Source organism: Narcine bancroftii, chromosome 1 (assembly GCF_036971445.1).
Source record: "Narcine bancroftii isolate sNarBan1 chromosome 1, sNarBan1.hap1, whole genome shotgun sequence".
Lineage (NCBI taxonomy): Eukaryota > Metazoa > Chordata > Chondrichthyes > Torpediniformes > Narcinidae > Narcine > Narcine bancroftii.
In genome coordinates, this window is record NC_091469.1 from 397101677 (window position 1) to 397124492 (window position 22816).

The window sequence follows — 22816 nt, forward strand, 5'->3', positions numbered from 1 at the left end:
ACTGCAATATTTAAACTTATTTCATTATTATTCTTAAATAAAATAGCTGAAGTAAAGACAGCTTCATAGAATATCTATGACGTTTATTTTTATGCCAGATACATTTACCTAGCAAGTAATCAAATAATTGTTATATTTAAGCCTGACACAGAGTTTATGGAACATAGAATTAATTAGTAAGAAACAATCAGCCTATCTATTTTACTAATGTTACAGGATACCAAACAAATCAAAAATGGAGGGAGTCAATAGAAATAACTTATCCATGAAAATTGAATCAAACAGGGAAATCTAGGTATGGAAATTATTTTTAACTGATTAACTGAAATGAATGGAGATCCATTGAACTGAGATACTAATGGTTAATATAATTAGGGAAAACAATATCCAAAAATGTCAGTTAAAAGGTTTGAGCTAAGCAAATTTTAGAAGGTTTGACCTTCTCCTACAATTCTCCTACAATATTTGTGATCATTTGTGTGGTGCGCTGTTAGACAGAATCAGACACACACAAGGTAAAGACTGTACAACGCTTTAATCCACAAATACTTCCACAGAGTCAAGCTGGCTGTGGCTGCAGCAACTCTGTGTGAGGCCTCGGGAGGCCGGTATAGGCTCATATCCCGGAGGGTGATTGACACCTGACCGGGTGGGGCTTGATCCAATCAGGTTGACTGATTGACAGCCGGCCAGGTGTTGTCCTGTCCCCTTGCACTCCTGCAGGTACAGAGGTTTCCCCTTGCAGTAGGCTGGTGGTGTACCACCACAATCTGCACCAACTAATCCTGGAGAAAAATATGAATACAGAATTCATGAAAAAAAAATTGAAGAAAAATTTCCTTTATATGAACAGAATTTTGCAGAAAATTATACATTTGAAAAATTAGTCCTATTTTCTTGCGTGGCATTTAATTTCATTAGTATTTCTGGAGACTTCAAATGAAGCTGGGGGTGGGATAAAAATTTTTGAAGGAGAGGCTTTGCCAAAAGCAAGCTTAAGCCTATAACATAAATGCAATATGGAGAAAGAAAATTATTTCTGGATTACTGTCTGATATTTCTAGGAATGGGAGTGGAAAAAATAATATTTAGCATGCTATGTGCGATACATGATATGTCTGATTTGTTACAGATAATGTTAGGTTTCCTGAGTATTGTGAGACAAGCTGAATATTCCAAAATGTTCCTCACTTCTGCTTTGTAGATTGTGGAAAATTGTTGTGGTGTCAAACAAGGAGTCATTTGCTCTAGGATCCTGGTCCAGTTGAGACAATTGGGGGACTTGGCAATGGATTTGATATTTAATGTTAAAGTGGGCCTTGTCTGTTAATGGATATACTCAATGTCTACTCTTTGTAGCACAAATGCTCTCTTTAGTCCTTGTGTGAATGTTGTCTATAAGTTTTACTGCTTGCATTTGCTGAAGAATTGTTAATGAAATTGTACTTTCCTGTGTGAAGTCTAGAAACAATTTTGTCTTAAGAATAAAGGATTGTATGGAAGATTGTTATGAAGGAAGAAACTTAATGTAATTTGAACAATTAAAAAATAAATATGGGATACAAAATAATACAGGTTTTTGTTATTATTAATTATGGGCTTATTTAAGAGATAAATTGGGTCCAACAATGCTGTTACCAAAACATCATGATATAGAAATATTGATATGCAGTAGATACCTCAAGAAATTTATTTCAGCTATGTATTGTGACAGAATATAGATATGTTTTGGAAGATAAATTAGGGCAGTTTTTTTTTAGTGTAGGTCACATACAAACACTTTAAAACAGTTCTTATTTAAAATACTGGAGCTGTGCACCAAGAGCCTTTGCAAAAGGTTTGGAGAATTCCCAAGAGACATCACTAATGGATTGTTGTTTACAGATAGGCAACAGATAAAAGAACTCATCAGAGCCATAGGCTGTCTGGAGTGGAACTTATTATTCTAAGAGGGTCATGTGGTTTTGAAAGCAGAGAGAGTAAAACAGGCTTTCTCTCAGAGTGAGAGAGAGAGAGAAAAAAATATCAGTTCTGCAGTTTTACAATTTGTAGCAGCAGCTTTGACTGGATCAGGACAAGCTGGAAAGCTTGTGGAAAACCCCATTTGAAAGACTGGTTGTGACTGCTTAGTTCAGCCTGGTCAAAGACCTTGTTGTTTATGCAAGAGGAGAGGACTGGCTACCTAATGTTTCACTTGAAATAAGGGAAACAAAAAAGAACTCTGTGGTGACCTGAAAGAAAGAGGTTATCACCTGGAAAACCCTGATTGGACAAGTTTCTTTGGCAAGACACTGAAGTGGCTGGTTATAAGGAATCAGTTGTGGTGTCCAGCGAACAACAAATCTCTCTCTGAAAACTGACAAGAACCTTCCTGAGCGGTAACCATTTACCTTTCAAGCACCAAAGCCTGGTGAACTTTATAATTGTTAAATTCTGTGCACAGTTTAAGAATTGTCTGCATCCAGTAAACTTGGAGGAATGAGAAGTGAGGTCGGACTGTGAATCAAAGAACTTCTCTAAACTTACACACACATTACATTCACGTGTGCTTAGAATTAGGAGTTAAGTTAGTTAAGTTAATAGTAATAAGTTAAAGTTTGATCCTGTTCTCATGTTAAAAGATAATTAAAAGCAACTTTTGTTTAAGTCACCATTTGTCTTGGTGAATATCTATTTCTGCTGGGTTTTGGGGTCCTCTGGGCTCGTAATAGTATGCAAAAGGGGATGTTTAATCAGGGGATACACATCCAGATAACACTGGGAAACAGATCTAAAATATTAATATTTTTGAGATAAATTGTTCAAATCTGTGCCGAGATAGTATGACAAATACTATAAATGTTATATATAGATTAGTTCAACATATTTTTACATCATTTATACCTTACATCACAGAAGTTAAATAAATTGAAGTCCGATCAATCAGATGTGGACAAGAGATAGTGACTTTTATTTACATTCTACTTGGTCTTGCCAAAATGAAATCTTTTTGGTCAGATTTGGCGATTTATTTAGAATGGGCTCTAGAAATTATGTTTCCACAAAATCCAGTGTTATTTTTATTAGGTAATATTGAAGGGATAAGACCCAAATAGAAATTATCTATATATCAAAAAGAATTTCTAAAGATTGCCTTAGCAGTAGCAAGAAAATGTATAGCAGTAACATGGAAATCAGTCACCCACCTGGGTATGGAGTAATGGAACATGGAGATGTATCACTGTGTTCCTTTGGAGAAATTTACTTATAATCTGAGAAATAAGTATGATGTAGTTTTGAAAAATTGGCACCCGTATTTACAAATTGAGGGAATTGATTTATAGACCTTTTCCTTAAGCTTAAACCTCGTTAACCTCCTTGGACATATTAAAATATACAAATGACTAATGTCATGTGATGAGAGGGACCCTCCAGCCACAGGTCTCTATTCTTGTTTCCTACTTTTCTTTCCTCTATTATTTTTCTATGCTTTTTCTTGATTCAATTCTTTTTTCCTCTTTCACTCTTGGGGTTTGTTTAGGGGGAGGGAGATTGGGGTTTACATCATCATGTAATGAATCTGACATTAATATTTGATTATTATATTTTATATTTGGCTATGATTCCATGTATGGAAAACTTAAAAAAAAAAATCAGTCAAGGACTCGAGTGACATATCTTTGTTCAGAGGATTATAAATCTATGTCACTAATTGTTGAAGATTCAGTATATTGATGTTGATAAATAAAACGGTGTGATCAACACATTGTTTTGGCACTGAGGCGTTTTTTAGTAATAAGACAGCAAAATGTAGTCAATGTTAAGGATAAACTATTATTTAGTTGAATCATGTCAGACTTGAAGGAATGTGAAATTGAAGGTTTTACAATTGGAATATTTTTTTCTTTAGAGAAATAGCATTCTGGTAAATAATCTTTTCAATGTTATACACTAAGATAAAAAAAAACATCCATAAGTACTGTTCTGCTAACCGTGTCTGTTGCATCGTCCTGATTCCACAAGTCTATCAGTCTGATCTCGACAGGCTAACGCCTGATAGCGATACCCCCGTCCACACTCCTTAATATCTCCTTGGACTTTCATGCCAGACATGGTCTCCATCTTTCCTTCAGGCAGAATGCAGTCCGACCAGTTGCCAAGGGGCTGGGCTGTGTATTTGTTGCAGGGACAGAACTGGGTTTCTATTAGAGGGAAAAGTTGAGTGTTCCTGCACCGTTCTCTCTTCTTGCTCTTACCTAGATGTAATAATGAAATATATGCATCAATCAAGGAAGGTATTAGAATACATCCAACTCTTAAATGTCAACAAAAATATTGCAGTATTTCGCCAAAGCAGGACAATCTGGAAGGAATCTTTGCATCTTCAGTTCTTATGTTGATTTACTTCAATGTATTACATTTAGAGTCCCATTTAGATGACTTTCAGGTACTCCTGCAATATTATATTAGGCCATGTTACCATTAGATCCAGATATAATATAAACTTTACAAAGTTCCTAATCTTAGGCATGTAATAAAGTGCTTTAGGAAAACCAAACACAACACGAAAAGTATTATCTAGTAGTTTTGCTTGCTTTGAGAGAAATAAAATTAATTTTGGGGAATTACATTGTGGATGTCTGCCTGACTACTTTATTAATAGTCTCTGCTTTAGGATTGAGGGAGCAATTTTCCTCTTCAATATCATGCCAACCATCCTTCGTTCACAATGAATATTCATCAATGATTTTACCATCTCTAAACCCAATTATTCCACCACTTATTTCTTGATTTCCCATTCTCTACACTCCATAAACTGAAGAATCTGCAGTTATAAAGTGAGAAAACTATTCAAAGAAACATGTCACTAAAGCAGGCATTGTAGATTAAAAGAAAATTCACTCATGGAAATAAAACCAATATTATTAAAACAGATCTTTAATATGATGAAAATATTTGCAGGGTATATTTTTGCTGAAGCTTTCATTTCTGAATCTACCTGGATGTCGAGATTAAGCATTTTATTTTCAACCATATTCTGATTAATTTAGAGAAAGTATTTTGAGAGAAATTCATCTCAAAGGTTCTGGTCAGTACATTTTTTTTAAGACAGATTTCTTCAAACCATGAATTGTTCCTTGATAAAAGCACATAATTTAATTATAAGTTGATAAGTACCTTCAAAATGATGCATCACAGTATTAGTGTTGCTAAGAGTGAAAACCAGTAGTCAAACAGATCGAAGAATATTTGAACATTAATATTAGAGCAGGGTGATGAGGCTAATTTGAGAAAGGTGTGGGGTGGGGTTGGTGCCATTTAAAAACACTCTGCTTGAAGTTATCTACCTTTGGGCTGTTAGTTGCAAAGAAAAAAATCTGACCAACCAGACTTCGAGAGAAGGAGCCAGTGAAAATGGCTGAGAGTTGAAAGGTTGAAGGACCTGTTTTGCATTTTTTTTTAAAAGTTGCTTTGAAGTTGGAGTGTTCAATTTAATGCTTAGCTGGAAAAGATGGCTCAGAAATGGTAGAACCCTTAAAGAGCAACTAGAAGTCTCTTCCCAGATACTAAAGGAACATTACAATTAAATGTAACAAATTGAGATGAATAACCCTTGAAAGAAACAAATCCTTAATTCTTTGTCTATCAAAATATAACTAAAGAATCCACTATCAATCAAAAAATAACTAGTTATAGATCCTTACAATAAATATTCAGTACCTTCATAGTCAATTCATATTTTAGCTGAATATAATTTCATTAAATATATACAGTGATATTAAAAGGGATGTGATGGCACAGATTCCTATAAAACTATTTAGTAATACAGATTTCATAAAAGTTTTGCCTGTAATATTGCTTTTGTTGTGTATTGTAGTCATGAAATGACTGAAAACGTATCAAGAACAGCAACATTTTCTACACAATGTGTTGCGATAATCCACGATTAAAATTATCACCTTAAGAAATGGGGAAAAAATAAAAATGAGTTTATTTTTACATTATGAAATCCTGTCATAAACAACTGTCAATTTTATATTAATATTAATTGTCTTATTCTGAGTCATGAAAGAATATTTAAATATATGAACAGAATGGAACATATCAGATCATGCACCTTTACTTTGTGGCATTACTTTAAGATGGGCTGGTCATACAGTAAAGTTACCTACCAGCAATTGTTCTTCTTCTGGTTTGTACTGTACCACAGTCACCAGTACAGGAAGAAAACTTAGACCAGCTGGTGAACTGGCAGTCATTCTGGCATGGCAACTGACAATGTTGAGTCAACGCTGGCATTGCACCTGCCCACTTCAGGCAATTGCTCATGTCCACTTGAGCACCATCTTGTTTGCGACATGATAATGCTAAAAGAAAAGAAAGACTTGGAGCGATGGAGCAATTTTCACACCTCAAGAATTTTAATTTATAGCAATGATTAAAAGTATACTTATTTTAGAGTTGTAGATGTAGAACATTTGCTTGATCTGTTATGATTGTTTTGAGGCCAAAGCCAAGGTCTTTGAGGGGAAAGTAGATTAGAAGGGTGAAATGTTCCACTCTTACACCAATTTTAAAGCTTCTGTGACATTTAAATCAACACAGACTTTGCACAAGCATTGAGAGAGCAGGCATGCATCAAAAGGCCCACATTGGCGATGGAGAAATACAATAGTTGAACTGCATAGTGGCAAGGGATTCAAATTGAACCTGTGGAAAAACTGTGAAGAAATGAATCTTAGTTGAAATTATCCACAAGATGGATGCAAATTAATGGAGAAGCAGAAAATCTTTAACCTTGCAATTCCTTTCCTAGTAGGTGGACTATAGGTGTCTGTGAAATGTTCAATTTTTTTCCTTGCTAAAATAGTGATTATGTACTTTGAGGCAATTGTGTCAAGAACTTGCTTGATATTCAAGTGGCTTAGTAATAGTAACCTTCAGCGCAAGGATAAAAATAGGATTGAGTAAGATTTGGAATAGCCATCCTTCTTCAAGGCCGAGGTTGAAAGAAAATAGATTTATGAGGTTATTTAGAGGGAAAGGATTATGTAAGTGAAGTTTTAGCTGTAATTGCCATTCTGCATAGATACAGAAATAATCAGGGCTTCTCATCAAATGGTGACAGGAGGAGGATGTCTGCTTTTCACAAGAATGTTGGTATTGTATGCCAAGCATGAACTTGAGAGATAAAGCCATCTGTTCAGTTATCAAATATTTTTTTCCTTTTAGTCTTTTTCAGCAGTAAACAATTTTAATTTTTTACTGCTCAGGATAGCTTTCACTATTTAAACACTTTTTTATAAGGTTCCTCATTTGTCACAACTATAAGAATTAAAAGCAACCACAGAAAGGAGTTACAGTGAGACTGAACCAATGAGGGCCACAAAAAGGGATTTGCTTATCCAGGTACATTGATCATGTCACATCATGCCTTAGTGCCTAAGCCTCTGTCTTTGGCACATGTAAACCTTAGATTTTTGTTTCTCAAATCAAATGAAGCAAAAGAAAATCTGTCAACAAATCACACTTCCAACAATGTATGGCTCTGCACTGGAGTATTAGCATAGAGTTTGAAATGAACTCACTGGACACAGTCCCTATGCTAGAACACTATCTGAAGTTGAATCAGGCCATTCCTCTTCATGAGGTGATAAAATGGTGAGTTTTTAAATCAAATACCTGGATCTGTTGTGTCGATAAAACTATGTTCCCTGGTGCATAACATTGTTCAGTCCCCATTTATGCCTGTAACTCTTGACGATAATTTTTTTTTAAACTGTCTGTTTTCAAGATTTTCAGTCCTGTACAAACTGATGCACATGCATAACTCTGTCCCATGGTCTCACTCACTTTAAGACTGCACATGCAGACGTATACATTATCAGTTCCTGCTTTGATTGTCACAATTTAAAAAATTAAAAACCTTTTTTAAGAATCACTGAAACATTCAGTCTGTCCAACACTGCAACATTTTCCAGACTTGCAATGTTTCTGAACCTCTATGGAGGTATTTTACTATATTACTGCTTCCATACAAATGCAAACTTTTTTTGCAATTCAAATTAAAAAAAATTATTTAATCAATGTTTACAAGACCAAATAATTGACAATAATATAGCAAAATAATAAAAGAATGTTAACAAATATATGTTGAAAGTATATACAAGAAAAAAAATGAAAATCTAAAAACTTTAAATAAAAACTACCTACTACAAATAAAAACTAAAACCCCTATTGACCCACCCTCTCCCCTAAACCTATTCTAATCCCAAACTAAAACAGACAATTTTTCATTATAAAATGATTACAATTGATTAATCCGGATTGCATCAGTTGACACTCAGAGACCTCAAAGACATCATAAAATAATTATTCTTTCAGGGAAAACTTCACTGATCAGGAAAAATAAAGAAAAATCGTATAATTTTAATTTCATATTCTAGCACATGGATCCCAAATTTGCAATGCAATTCAAATTTGTGGAATGAGACTTAAACTCACAATGTTTTGGTTCATAAATGAAATTGCAGAGGAAATAAATTGCATAAAATTATGTAGTCTGTTTAAAATATGAATCTTGGATGAAAAATTTCCATTTGTACTCTAATATAGCTATTCTCTCCCAGGGGAGGCAAAATTAGCATATAGATTATCGCAACAGTGACCTGGGTTAGAATCCGGTGCTGTCTGCAAGGAGTTTTCATGTTCTTCCTGTTACCCGTGTGGGATTTCACTGGATGCCCTGGTTTCTTTTCACCTTTCAAAAATGAATGAGTTTGGTAGGTTAATTGGATGTAACTGGGCCACACAGGTTTCGTGGGGCAGGAGGGCCTTCTCTTATTTTGTATTGTTAAAATTAATTTATAATTAAATTAAAAATAACAGTTGTGCAAATACAAAATAGTATATGGAACTGAAGGAAAGAAATAGATATCATTTGAGAGATGGTATGAATGTGGGAAAAGTTTAGAGTTTTCTACAACAGGAACAGATGTTTGAATTTGTAACCTATACATTGCATTTCATTGCTGCAAACTCAAACCGTTTTCTCAGTGGAATTAGTCATGACTGCCATAGGAAAAACATGATTAAAGGTTGTTCTGGATGAGAGAACCCCAAGAACTATGAGAATCTAAAATATAAATCATAGGAAAGCAGAAATGTCACAAAGGTGTGGATGATTTAACTGTTGAAGGAGATGTCTAATTTGAAACAATTATGAATGGCATTTGCTCTCTTGCTATGCCGAATAGGTCAGCCAAGATCAATTTTACACTTTTCAGATCCAGAATAGCTGGGTCAATGCTGAATCCTTGGTCAATGCTGAACTATAAGAAGGGTGATGCAGAGGGGGAAAAAACCAGAAGAGAGTGAAATGGGATTGACAGGGATTTGAAGGCGAGAAAACCAAAATTATGGCGGCATATTGTGATTTCAGATAAGCTCCTGGTCATACATTTTTCATTGCAACTACCCTTTTTCTTTTCATAACAGTGTGACTGATATTAGAAGCACATAGATAATGGAATACATCATATTTTTCATTAATATTTTGTGTGGAAATTGATCGATATAAATATTTTTTCCAAAATAGACTTCACCTTTGAATTCTGGCTCCTGATGATGAAGAATTTCTCTGGAAGATGAATAGCCTTATCAAATGCTTTAATTTCACTCATTATTTCTCCAAAGCACAACGAAACATTACAGGAAAATTTAAATTACTGATTTTGACTGTCAGAATTCCCTTTGGACACTATTCTGAATTGTATTTTTTAAAAAAATAATGGTATGCATATTTTTTTTCTCTTTGCAATTCAATTAAGACATTAAAAACAGCAGAAGAAAGCCATAAAGCCACAACCTCAGTCTAAAAAAAAAAGTAATCTATAAACAGTCTGGCTTTAATAATTCTTGCAATGGTGTTAAAAGCATTTGCCATGTAACAGATTCTTGAGAATCCAAAAGCTTGAGAGTATAGGAAGTTTAATGGTAAATCCATCCTGTGTGTAACTAACCAGGAACTACACATTTTTGGGAGATGCATTAATTCTCAGATAAATTGCTCCTTAGCAATCCTAGAGAATGCAGTTGCTTAGAAAATAGCTTCCCATTTCGTGCATAATGACAGACACATTTTAAAGCTTTAAAATGTTTCTCTTTGCTTCAGATTTCTCATGAGAAATATGATTTTTATGTCTATCTGCTTTGATGTGTTAAATCAAACTAACTTTATTTTTTCCTTTCCAATTTTCTTCTTTCTTTCCTTGGTTTGATGTTCCACAGATATTTTTATGTTTAGAAGATTAGCTGACTTGTAGAAGGCCAAGGATGGGAATAAAGGGGTCATTTTCTGGAAGGCTCCCGGGGACTAGAGGTGTTTACAGGGTCTGCTGCTTTTACATTACATGTTAATGATTTGAATGGAAGAATTGATGGTCTTGAGCTGAATTTGTTGATGATACAAAAATAGACGAGAGGCAAGTAGTGTTTAGGAAGCACTGAGCTTCAAGAATGACATGGACAAGTTGGGGAAAATGGTAAATAAGAGGCAGATTCGATACAGCATAGGCAAGTGTATGATTATGCACTTTGGTAGAAGGAATAAAGAGATTAGGCATCCTAGTACAGGATTCCCTAAAGGTTAGCATGCAGATTGAATGAGTCAACAGTGAGAAAAGCAAATATGTAATATTATTTTTGCATTTTATTCAATAATGTTATATTTCTAGAATCAATAAATTAATTATTTAAGTCATCTGCATAACAAAGAAACCTTATGAGTTACTCCATCTCTGACAATCCCTTGAACCTTATGAGAGTTCTAAGGTCTATTGCAGAGGTTCTAAATCTAGATCAAATAGCAAGGGGCTATGGAGATATCCATATAACCAAATAACCATTTACGGAGCGGAAACAGGCCATGTTGGCCTTTCAAGTCCGCACCGGTTCACTGATTTTGTGCGCCCCTGTCTAGTTCCACTGAACAACCTAAGTGAGGAGGATTGGCTATTATTAGTTGCCACCATATACCTAAGGGGATACTATGGATCAATTTAATCCATGATATTAAGCCCATACTAAAATTAAATCTCCTTAATGTTTCAAATAAAGAGTTCCACTCCACTCTGTCAAAAGCCTTTCAGCATTTGTATCTAAATGGGAATAAATAACATTTATTAATCTACAGATGTTAAAATGTAGATAGCAAATTTTAATAAATCCAGTCTGATCTTTAGATATAAGAGGGAAGAATATATTCCAACCTGCCAGCTAGAATCTTAGAAAGAACTTTAAAATCTACATTTAGCAAATAAATTGGACTATAAGTACAGTTTAATGGCATTCTTAGTCATTCAAATATCCAAGATTTGCACACTCCCCACATCATGTGACCCTCAGAAATGACATGGCTCCCAGAAGCCTTAGCGTCATTAGTCCCTGGGAAACTCTCGGGCCCATGGAGACCCATGATTCTCAAGCTCAGGTGAGGTAAGTAGTGGTGTAGTCTGCCACATGATTTCCCCCCCTCCCCCCCTCAAGAACTGGAACGAAGAGATGATGCCTCAATCCTGTTATCATGAATAGCATTTGTTGGTGGGCACCCCCTGCGCTGGGGGAATGCCACCTGTAGTGGCTGATCTAAGTCCATATGTGCTGGCTTAAGGCAATCTACTGAAAGTTTGTTGCCTGCCACCAATGTCTATAACAAATGTGGAGCTGTCATTCCATAGCACCTTGAAAGGACCTTTATTTGGCCATTGCAAAGGCATCCTATGCATATCCCTGTGCAGGAATACATAAAGGCAGTCCTTGAGTTCAGGCAGAATGTATGAAGTCATAGATCCATGCTGGGAGGTTAGGGTAGACATCAGTGTACCTACCTTCTCCCTGAAATGTATGAGTACCAAAGGGGGAGATTCCTGTTGCCCATGTACTGCTGGAATGAAATTTCCTGGGACCATTAGGGGGGCTCCGTACACCAATTCTGTGGAGGACATAGCCAGATCCTCCTTTGGCATGGTATGGATACTTAAAAGTATTCAAGGCAGTTCATCTATCTAATTTGGTCCCTTAAGTCATGCCATGAGAGCCATTTTCATATGACAGTGAAAACATTCCACTAACCCTTTGGACTAGGGATGACAGGCCATCGACTGAGGCAGCTGCGTGACCAGCAACTGTGCGATTGTGGACTATAACCCGGATGTAAACTGAGGAGGAGATATGTATGCATAGTCCAAAACACACTATCCAATTGGCGATGAGGGCTCTCGAACAAGCTGAGGCAGAGATGTCGGAGAGTGGGACAACTTCTGACCATCTTGTGAATCTTTCTACTACCATGAAGAGGTAAGTAGCCCCCCAGACGGGGGTAACAGGCTGATGCTATCCATGTGGATGTGATCAACCCTGCACTGTGTGGCGCTTTGGTGTGGTGCTGAACTTTCGAGGTCTGGCATTGGATGCATGTCCTTGCAAAAGCACCAACTTGCTTGCGCAGGCCGTGCCACATGAATTTGTCCGCCACGAGTCTTGTTGTCGTGCTAATCAAAGGGTGAGCCAAACTATGTATGGTGTCGAACACCCAACGTTGCCACACAGCAGGTACAATGGGCTTTGATTGGTCAGTGGCTATGTCACAAAGTAGGGAGGAATTTGCTGGACCAAAACATATATCATCCAATTTCAGTCCTGAGATGGCAGTGAGATACACGACCATCTCCTCATCTTCCTACTGAGCTGCTGCCAAAGCCGTGTCGTCTATTCCAGGAGCAGATGAATGGAGGGAAGTACAGGATAGTGCATTGGTGACAAGATTGCTCTTCCCCGTAATGTGCTTTCGAGAGTTGTCATTGTTGTCATGTCACCCATGGATCTGACTTCTTGGTGAAGGTGAAAGTTGATGGCTTTGATCCATATAGTCTATGAACTCTCTATCCTCTAGGAAACAGACAAAAAGCCGTATGGCACTGTACTGTTGCCCCAGTGATGCCAGGGATTTCCAGGTGCTGTTGATAAGCTGCTCCAGGACCCCACCTACTGCAGTGCCTGACACTTCCACCATCAGGGTCATTGCCACATTTACCACGGGTGCTCGAGTGGTTTTCACTAGTGCTCCTTTGGGAGTCTCGAATGCGGCCATGGCCTTGTCATCCTATTTCAGTTCCTTGGGATGACCGGACAAGAGTTTGAAAAGTGCCTGCAACTTTGGCTGTAGCTGGCACGAATGGCCAGGTTGATCACTAACCTGTGGTCATCTTGCCGCTGACATAGTTGACGGAGATGGGCCCGGTGCTGCTGCCATGAGTGACTGGTGATAAAGACGTCGGCCAAACGAATATAAAATCCAGGCCTTAGTCATTGTGTCTATTAGCCATTGAAATGTCTGAGTCGTGCTTTTTAAACCAAAGGGCGTAAGGAGGAATTCAAAAAGCCCAAAAGGTATAATTAAGGCAGTCTTAGGAATCTCATCCAGGTGAACTGAAATCTGATGGGACTAGGTTGATTTTAGAGAAAATCCTAGTGCCGTGAAAGATGGCAGAGAAATCCTGTATATGGGGAACTTGGAAGCGATCTCCTGTAGTGATGTTGTTTAGATGCCATTAGTCCCCACAAGGTCTCCACCCCCCAGAAGCCTTGGGTACCATATGCAGCGACGATGTCCAAGGGCTGTTGGAGCAGCAAACAATCCCCATTTCCTCCATACGTCAGAATTCATCTTTAGCCAAATGCAGTTTGTCTGGAGGCAGCCTGCGCGCTCATGAATGCAGGGGTCTTCCACCAGTCAGAATGTGATGCTATACTCCATGTTTTGGTTAGGCCGCCGGAACTGTGGAATAATAATGCTGGGGAGTTCTGCTAGGATTCTGGTGTATTCGTTGTCCGAGAGCATCACCAAATTGAGGTGATGTGCGGGCAATGCTGCGGGTTTAGGGTGAGGGACTCTAAAGTCTTTAAATTAAATAGTTGGCAACCTTTGAGATTTACTGAAAGTCAGTGTGCTCACAAAAAAATAGGCTCCCAGGAATGGCCGTGATACATCAGCAATGGTTAAGGACCAGCTCAACCACGACAAGCTAAAATTGAGTGGAATTGTCCATGACCCATATGTTTCGGATGCTGCTGTTGTTGGCGGCTGCGAGGAGAGGGCCCCTCTTTCCTGAACGTGTATCTGGGTTGGGGGGAGGCACACTAACCTCCATGCCAGTGTCAACCAAGAAGTGACGGCCTGAGTGCTGATCCCAGAGGGGAAGGAGGTTGTCCTTGTGCTGGCTGTCGTGGTCACTACCATTGGCCAGCCTTGGTGATTCCTAAATGTTTACAGGGGGAATGGCAGCAGTGGGTGGCAGCTCCCCATCTTTGATAGCAATAGCACCACTGTTCTCTGTCTGTGCTGTGTACGGCCGAGTCTGACGCCGCACCACTATCCCGAGTGGGTAAGATTTGGGCTTTTTGCCGAGGCATCACTACGAGCTCAACCCAAAGTCCTCCAAGCTATTTAACATGCCACAACTAATCAGCACGGTTGCTAGACAACGGGGGTTGTTAAAGTCATTGTCTACAAACAGATGTCTTCTGACATTTGGTCAAAAAAAAAAAGCTGCTCGAAAAGCAGACAGGGCCTGTGTCCATCCATGTGCTTCAGGCTCTCGTTCATTAGTTCAGAAGGAGTGTGGTCACCCAGGTACATTTAGAGAAGTCGTGCTGCCCTGTTACATCAAGAAAGTCCAAAAGTTTGTATGAGCAGGTCTTTGATGGCTTCATACCTGTCATTGGCTGGAGGCCAGTACACCCCATGGTATCTTAGTCCAGCAATGGAATGGCATAGTAGTATTTTGTTGAGTCAATGGTAATCTGGCCTCCACCTGCTCAAACCAGACCTGTGGCTGTGAGGTCCAAAATACTGGAAGTTTGAATGCAACGGCATTCTATGCATCTGTAGTGAGGTCCAAAATATCATTTAGACCATCAGGGTCACCAATGTAGCAGGCCACCACTGTAGAAAATGGTGAAGCAACAAAGAACACAAGAGATGCTATGAGTTGGTGAGCTGACCAGTTTAATGGTGTTCTTACAGTCGGTAAATTATCTGATATTCATGTGCTTCCTGTGTTAAGCAAATCCTGGAAATGATGCAGCTCCCAGAAGCCCTAGCGTCATTTGCTCCAGGGAAATCCCGGGCCTGCAGAGACCCGTGACGCCGAAGCTGCGGTGAGGTTAGTCGTGTAGCAGTCTGCCACAATACACAAATTCAAATGTGATCACATTGTTAAATGATTAAGATTCAAAATTGATATCTCTTTCTCATATGGAGTCAAGAAGATGATAGAATCTTGTTTGATAATTTGGAATAGTTTACTAAAGCCTCAAGTATGCTTGGAAAAGTAGTCTGACTGGAATAAATTCAAATTGGCATGGATCTGCCTTGATATAACTTCACAAAAACACAGTCAGTTCAACAATTTATAAAACCCAGATAAATATGCAAGAAATGTACCTGTGAATATTACCAGAACAAACTTGTTAGAAAATAGATTCTGTTTAACAGGAAAATTACAAAAAACAATTTAGTGTGACTTCCTTAATGGAAAAAAAATGAAAGTTTTAAACTACAGTATGTTTCAAATTTGTTGATGCTTGGACTCATTTCAATGTTTAAAATGCACATGATGGGATTGAATACTAATATAAAAAGCATTTTTGATTATTTATTCTGTGATTGTGTTGTTGGATTTATAAATTGTAAATGCTCTTGTCAGTCTCGTGTATGTACGCCTACAGGTTTGGTGATCTGGCACAATTGTAATAGTTTTGAGAAATGTGCTTTGCATGAAATTTCTCCACATGGGCATTTTTCCATTATTGAGTGTAACTTTGCCATGAACTAACACGAATGGGTAAGCCTTTAAAATGATAAATATGCAAGCTCTATTAATCTTGGTAAAAACACATCACAAAAAAATCACATTTTTTGTCAGTCTCTAATTCCACATCTATTTTAAGTGACAGAAAATGACTTTCTAAATATCATAATGATTTATTGGTTGTAGTTTTAGTAGGCTAGAGATCAATTCTTAGTAAATTAATTAACAAAATATTGGTGTTATTGCATCAAACAAAACACTTTGAGGAAAACTATCAAGGCCTGGAAAGTGGGGGCAATTTACATTACTGAAAACAGAAACTACATTGTCCTAGGTGCATTGGTCAGTGCTAACTTCTGGCACAACTGAACTTCATTTTGTTCTTAGCCTTTTGCAGAGGTTATGTCAAATTTAGATAAACAGGAAAATTGTGGAAATTCCTTTCTACTATATTTAATGTGATATGATGGCCATAGACAAGGAAACTAACCTCTGGTTTGAAGTCCTGGACCGCAGGTTTCATGTGCTCCAGGGCTGTCTTGACGGACATACCAAGGTACCAACTGACAGCGTCGCCATTTGTGTGTTTTCCACCTATTAGAAAGAATACAGCATTAAGATATTCCACAGAAGTGTACTTAATTCCACATGGAGCGTGTGAGTAAGAGCTGCAATTGACCCAAGGAGGTGAAACATTTCCCGATTGCGGATCTCTAACTCACTCCAGTCCTTTCCTTTAACACCAGAGTCTCAAATCTGCAGATACTGGAATTTTGATTAAAAGTAATCAGCTTCTGGAAGCACTTGATGGGACAGACAATATCCATGCATAGTCATGGTCAGTCAACATTTTGGGACAGGACTCTTAATCGAGACTAAAGCAAAAAAGGAGTGATAATTACAGATATGTAGGAGGAAAGAAGCCAGGGACAAGAAAGAGCCAATAGAAGGTGTGAAATTTGCAGACATAGAGGAAGAATGGGGGGGGGGGGGGAAGAGTTAGAGTGTAGGGAAAGTTGAGATGGAAACCTTGGGAGGTGAGGGTTATCTTAAAAGAAAAAAAACTAATATTCATGCCATTAAATTTAAGGCTGTCCTGGAGGAATGCAATATATGGTTCCTCAAGTTGATATTTAGCCTTATCCTGAAAATGGATGAGTTAAAGGACACATATTTGTATAGGAGAGGTACGGGAAGTTGAAATGGCTAACTACAGAAAGTTCAAGATTAGACCCATAGACCAAGCGTTGGATTCAATAAATCAGTCACCCAAACTGTCTTTAGTCTTACCAATGTCGAGGAGAGCGCACCAAGAGCAGTATATTAAGTGGGAAGTTGTTCATGTATAGCTCTGCCTCACCTGGAAGGGTTTTTTTGTGGTGCTGGATGGAGGTGGCGATGTAGGGTTAAGAAAGTCCAAACACTTGTTGAGTATGTTAAAGAAGTATTTGGCAATGCGCAGATATACAGTACAGTAATGGAATTAGTTTGCAGCTTTGCAGGGCAATCGTATTAAGGATCATCACTGATAAGCTGTCACCTTTGCCTGTGGTCTACAGGACAAGATAACAAGATCCATTGGCAGAAGATGAATAAGGTGCTGGGAATGGTTAACATTAACAACTTAAAATTATGTTTAGCACATTAATGGAAAAAATGCTAATGTCAGTGTGGAATGATTTGTCAGCCATTGCATATCTGTAATTGGAATAAGAGGTAGGGATGGGTTTCTATGGACATCATATTTATGAACTTGGTAAACCACACTGAGCATACTTGGTACTGAACTCTGAAATCAAAATAAGGTGGTTTCATAACTTTTGGTAAAGTCATTCTATAAATATAAATGATCCTCTTAACTACCACAAATATTGTTAATTATAATTATTAGAATCACAGAGATGTATAACACGTAAAAAGCTCTGTAGTGACAATTTTCACTTATAATCATTTGGAGGATATTATAATTTTTGTTTTCTTTAACTCATTCAAACAAATCTGTATTAAAGTTGAGTTTTAGAGTCTTATTAAACATTGTTAACATTATTAACAGTTGCCTATTGTTACTACAAACCATTAAAACTTTGTTAAATGGTCAATAAAATTGTCGGAACAAAACTAATTCCATTTCGTAAAATAAGGAAACTAAACTATGTAATCTCTAACAAACCACAAGACCTTGGCTCAAAGATTCAAAAGAACATGTAAACAATTGCTTGCAACTTGTAATTCATTTTCATGTCTAAGAAAATAATAATTACCAATACAAAGAAAAAAAAATCAAACACGTAATACACAGTAGTATATATCGGTTAAATTTTAAAAGAAATTGGAAGTCTATTATCAAAGCTTTCTGCTTCTTATAAAAGACAGATTTTTGTAATTGGTTTGTTCAGAAAGCCACTTTTAGTCTTGATCCGAACTTGACATACAAGTCCTCTATTATCCTGGACAGTATCAATAATCTTCCCAATTACCCAGGAATTTTGATGCGCTGAATGGTCCATAATGATCATGATATCCTCAGCTGTGAAATTGCGTCTGATCTTAAATCATTTCTGTCACTCTTGCAACAGTAGAAGATATTCTTTCATCTGTAGTGTGTGCACCCTACACCAAGTGTGGACTAAGACCAATACACACATAGTCGAGTTGAGATAGAAGACTGATTTATTGCTCTGCCAGCTCTATTTATATTCACTCCCTGTCTCTGATGACAGGAGTGATGTCATTGCAGTGCTGGCCTCCATCTGGCCAGCGTTCCCGCCATTGTCCACTGTTTTCCACCATTCAGGACCCTTTGGGCCCTCGCAATCACTACGTTCATTGGCCATTTTGTTAGCTGGGTCATGATTTGGTTCGCAGGCCAATCACCCCCCCCCCCCCTGCAGAACCGGCGATCGGAATGTCCATTGCAACTTTGCAGAAGAGCATCTGGTTGCCGGGGTGATGATGACATCCTCCAGCCCCAGCCCAGAAAGTGCCGTCCTGTACACCAGGATCTTGCGGTTGTTATGTTGTGCCCTACCTAGGGATAAATAGTCTATGCCTTGGGATAGGGCATGGACAGATTCAATGGTAGGATGGGAGAGTGCATTGGCCACCACGTTGCTCTTGCCATGGTGAATGCAGACACATAGGAAAGGTGCCTCTGCTGCCTGGCCAAGCACGGGTCAGACACTTTGTGGAAGGCAAAATTCAGTGGCTTGTGGTCTGTGAAGACCTTGAATTGTCTTCCATCCAGAAAATATCAAAAGTGCCTGATCACCAGGTACAGTGCCAATAACGTCTGGTCAAGTGTGCTATATTCAACTTCAGGTGGCTGGAGGTACCCATTTAAAAAAGGCCATGGGTTGCCATTGCCCATTGATTAGCTGTTCAAAGGCCCCTCTGACTGCTGTGCTTGAGGCATCCATCATGAGGGTGGTCAGCACCTCTGGCCTGGGGCGAACCAGAAGGATGGCATTGGCCAGAATGTCTTTTGCCTTCTGGAATGCCTCCGAAGCCTCCCCATCCTAGGCATTGTCTTTATTTTACCCCGCCATGAGCATGAAAAGGGGGTGCATTGATCTGAGCTGCTGCCAGTATGAATCGGTGGTGTAAGTTAATCATAGTGACAAACTCTTAGAGCCCCTTCATGGTGCAAGGTTTTGTGAACTACCCAACAGCCTCCAACTTCTCAGGCAGTGGTTTCACCCTGTACCTATCGGTGTGATGCTCCAGGAAGTCAAATGTGTCCTGCCTGAAATGACACTTGGCAGAGTTGTCTGAGGTGGACCATGTGCTTTGAATGGTTGAGCTGGCAATAAGGTAGATGAAGGTGAATATATGTCCAGGCCCACCGCATCCATCAGCCGCTGTAAAGTCTGAGCAGTGTTCTTATGAACTTGAACAGGCCGAAGGAGGTGATTATGGAAGTTTTAGGTATGTCCTTGAGGTGCACTGTGATTTGATGATAACCACTGATTAAATTGATTCAACTAAACACCCATGCACCTTGTAAGTTGGCGGTAAAGTCTTGAATATGGGGCACGGGATATCTGTCCAGTGTGTTGGCTTTGTTTAGACATTGGTAATCACCACACAGCCTCCACCCTCCTGCTGCCTCCATGTCTAGGGGGGAAGACCCAGGGGCTGTCCGACTGCTGCTGTCCAACTCCTCCATTTTCTTAAATTCCTCTTTGGCGAGGGCAAGTTTTTTTTGGGGGGAAGGTAGTGTGCCCTGGAGTGGGGCAGGGACCCTTGGTGAGGATGTGGTTCCTTACTCCATGTTTTGATTCTGCGGAGAAGAATTGTGATGTCATGATTGCAGGTAAATTGCCAGGATGTATGTGTACATTGTCAGACAGTGTGACGGAGTCGAGGTGGGGGGGCCAAAGGTTTTGCTTCCCCCAGGGGCATTGTTTGAAAAGTTCTGGCTTGCACCAAATGCTGACCTTTTTTAGTCTACCTGCAGGCTGTGGGTGCGCAGGAAATCTGCTCCCAGGAGCAGTTGCGGCACTGCCACTACAGTAAAAGTTCACTTAAATTGGTGCCCAGTAAATCATAGGGGGATGGTGCAGATGCCGTAAGTTTATAAGGTGGTGCTGTTCAATGCCCTCAGTGCCAGGCCCGGCATGGTGTTCCGGGTGTTGTAGGCCATGGGGGGGGAAAAGACACTTATTTCACCACTGGTGTCCATGACGAACCACCTTCCCGACTGAAAGTCCCATATTGGCCAACCACTGCAGCAATTAAGGGTGGTTGGCCATGGCAATTCCTGGAAACACGCAGGGTGTGCAAATCGATGGGCCACGGCACCCTATCATTGATGATAATAGCAATATGCTTGGGTAGGGGGGTGTCCACTTACCTCTCCATCTGCTGTGGCCTTTTTTCCCATCTGTTGACAATCTGTTCCATTGAAGCACTGCTTTCCTTCTTTGCTCTCCAGAGCATGTCCGCCCAGCCTGCGACTTTCCTCTGGTCACTGAAGCCTTGGTTGGTGAGCAAGAGTCAGATATCCATGGGCAGCTGCTCCAAGAAAATATGCTCAAAGAGTAGGCAAGGCTTGTGCCCCTTGGCAAGTGCGAGCATCTCGCTCATGAGGGGAGATGGGGCCATGTCCCCCAAACCGTCCAAACGCAGGAAATGGGTGGAGCGCTCATGCCGTGACCGCCTGAAAGTGTAGGTTTGTAGCTCTTTGAGAGCATTGTATTTGCCTTGCTCTGGAGGCTACTGTAGATCGATGACCCTCGCTGCTGTGTCCTGGTCGAGCGAGATCACTATGTAATAATAGTGGGTGTCATCGGCGGTGATCTTTCAAAGGTGGAACTGCGCCTTGGGCTGTTTGAATCACACGTGTGGCTATGATGCCCATAATATTGGCAGCTTTACAGAGACTGCATGGAGAGCTGCTTTGTCCATCATCTTCAGGTCCAACTGCCAGTTGGATCTGTCAGGGTCACCAATGTAACATGTGTGCTTTGCAAAGTGGAGAGTAAGAACAGCACACACACAGTCAAGTCAAGGTTAAAGACTGATTTATTGCTTGGCCAGCTCTGTTTATATTCACTCCTTGCTTCTGACAATAGGAGTAACATAATTGCAGTGCTGGCTGTCATTCCTGCTGTTGCCCAGTGTTTCCCGCCATGCAGGAGGTCACACAGGATGACAGCTGTTGGTCCCTGCAGGACCCTCAAGATTACCAGCCATTTTGTTACCCTGGTCATGACTCGGTTCGCGGGCCGCTGCACATCCATAATTTCCAGAACAAATCCAATATAAATTGCACCTGCTTCCATATATGTCTACCTTATGTAACTATCCTGGTGACAACAAAGTTTACCTTTAGCATATTAATTCTTTTTTTCAGACTTGAAATTTCATCTGCAAATCTCTTCCTCTGGCAAAAGCAGATGACCTCCAATTCAGCATTAATGAATTCTTTATCTGTGAGAACTCTCCTTTTTCTTGAGTCTTAAGATCACCTGTGTTTTTTGTGTGGTAGATCTCCTTGCAGGATGTTATCCAATTAAAATTGAGCAGGAACATCGCTTGTTTTTTTTGTTCTTTCTGCTGAGATTCAGAAACCATCTTTTAAATCTGATCATCAATGCTGTTGCCTTTTCAAACGATTCCAGGTAGTAATGAATTAAGCGAGTGTAGAGCACGTTGAAAGTATCAAAGGCTTGTTGATCCAAACCAAGGCTTTTATTAACTAGAAGACCGGAGCGTATTACATGTAGATCGACCAGTCCAGAATGACCTGGTCTGGCTAGGAGCAACCCTTTAAGACCTGCCAGTAGGCGTGGCTATGCTCTCAGCCAATCATAGTCATCCGACACTACAATCTGTACATATACACATTGGTGATAGAATCTGTATTATCACAGTGGGTAACTGTATCAGACATGATCTGAACAGCATTTGCAGTTCGTTTTCCTGATTTCAAGGTCCTCTGGTAAAACTTCTTTTCATTTATCAGGATTTTGAGGCCACTCCTTTTGAGGCTGTAGAAGAAATCGAGGCCTAAACACTCACATTTCTTTCAGTCTGACTTGTATTTCAATCTGCAGGAAGCCAGAGTGGCAGGATTGTTAACTGCGTTAACATATCTCCACTCTATTAGATGCGAGACTTTGTCAATTTCTGTAATTCTATTAGCCACAAAAGTTCAAAACCTTGTAGTTTTATTGCTGTCGTATTTTGAGCACAGAAGTGCTATCAGTCCCAAATATAGAATTTATTAGTTTCATCTGCAACTTTCTTCTCAACATTGTGTCCTTCCTGCTTGCCATGGTAGCAGCCGTCAACTCCATTTATAGGATTGTGAATGATTTCAATGCCTTTCCCATTGCAAATCCACAATGTAGCTGATCCTTGTTATCATGCAGTAACAGGTAACTAACAAGTTCCATAAACATCTTCACATGTATCAGCAAAATGATGCAAATGAGTAGATGTCACAGTTCCAAAATTTTTGT

At 39.3% G+C, this 22816-nt stretch overlaps 1 protein-coding gene across 1 annotated transcript in view; it reads right to left on the reverse strand.

Moving 5' to 3' along the window:
- The window catches only part of thsd7aa (thrombospondin, type I, domain containing 7Aa), a 414658-nt gene that overhangs the window by 57149 nt on the left and 334693 nt on the right, over window positions 1-22816 (reverse strand). Inside the window, exons 11-13 of the mRNA XM_069913740.1 lie at window positions 16342-16445; window positions 6153-6347; window positions 3972-4235 (exon numbers count right to left, since the gene is read on the reverse strand). Of these exons, the coding sequence (XP_069769841.1) occupies window positions 3972-4235; window positions 6153-6347; window positions 16342-16445 (563 nt within the window). The remainder of the gene's footprint in view (window positions 1-3971; window positions 4236-6152; window positions 6348-16341; window positions 16446-22816) is intronic.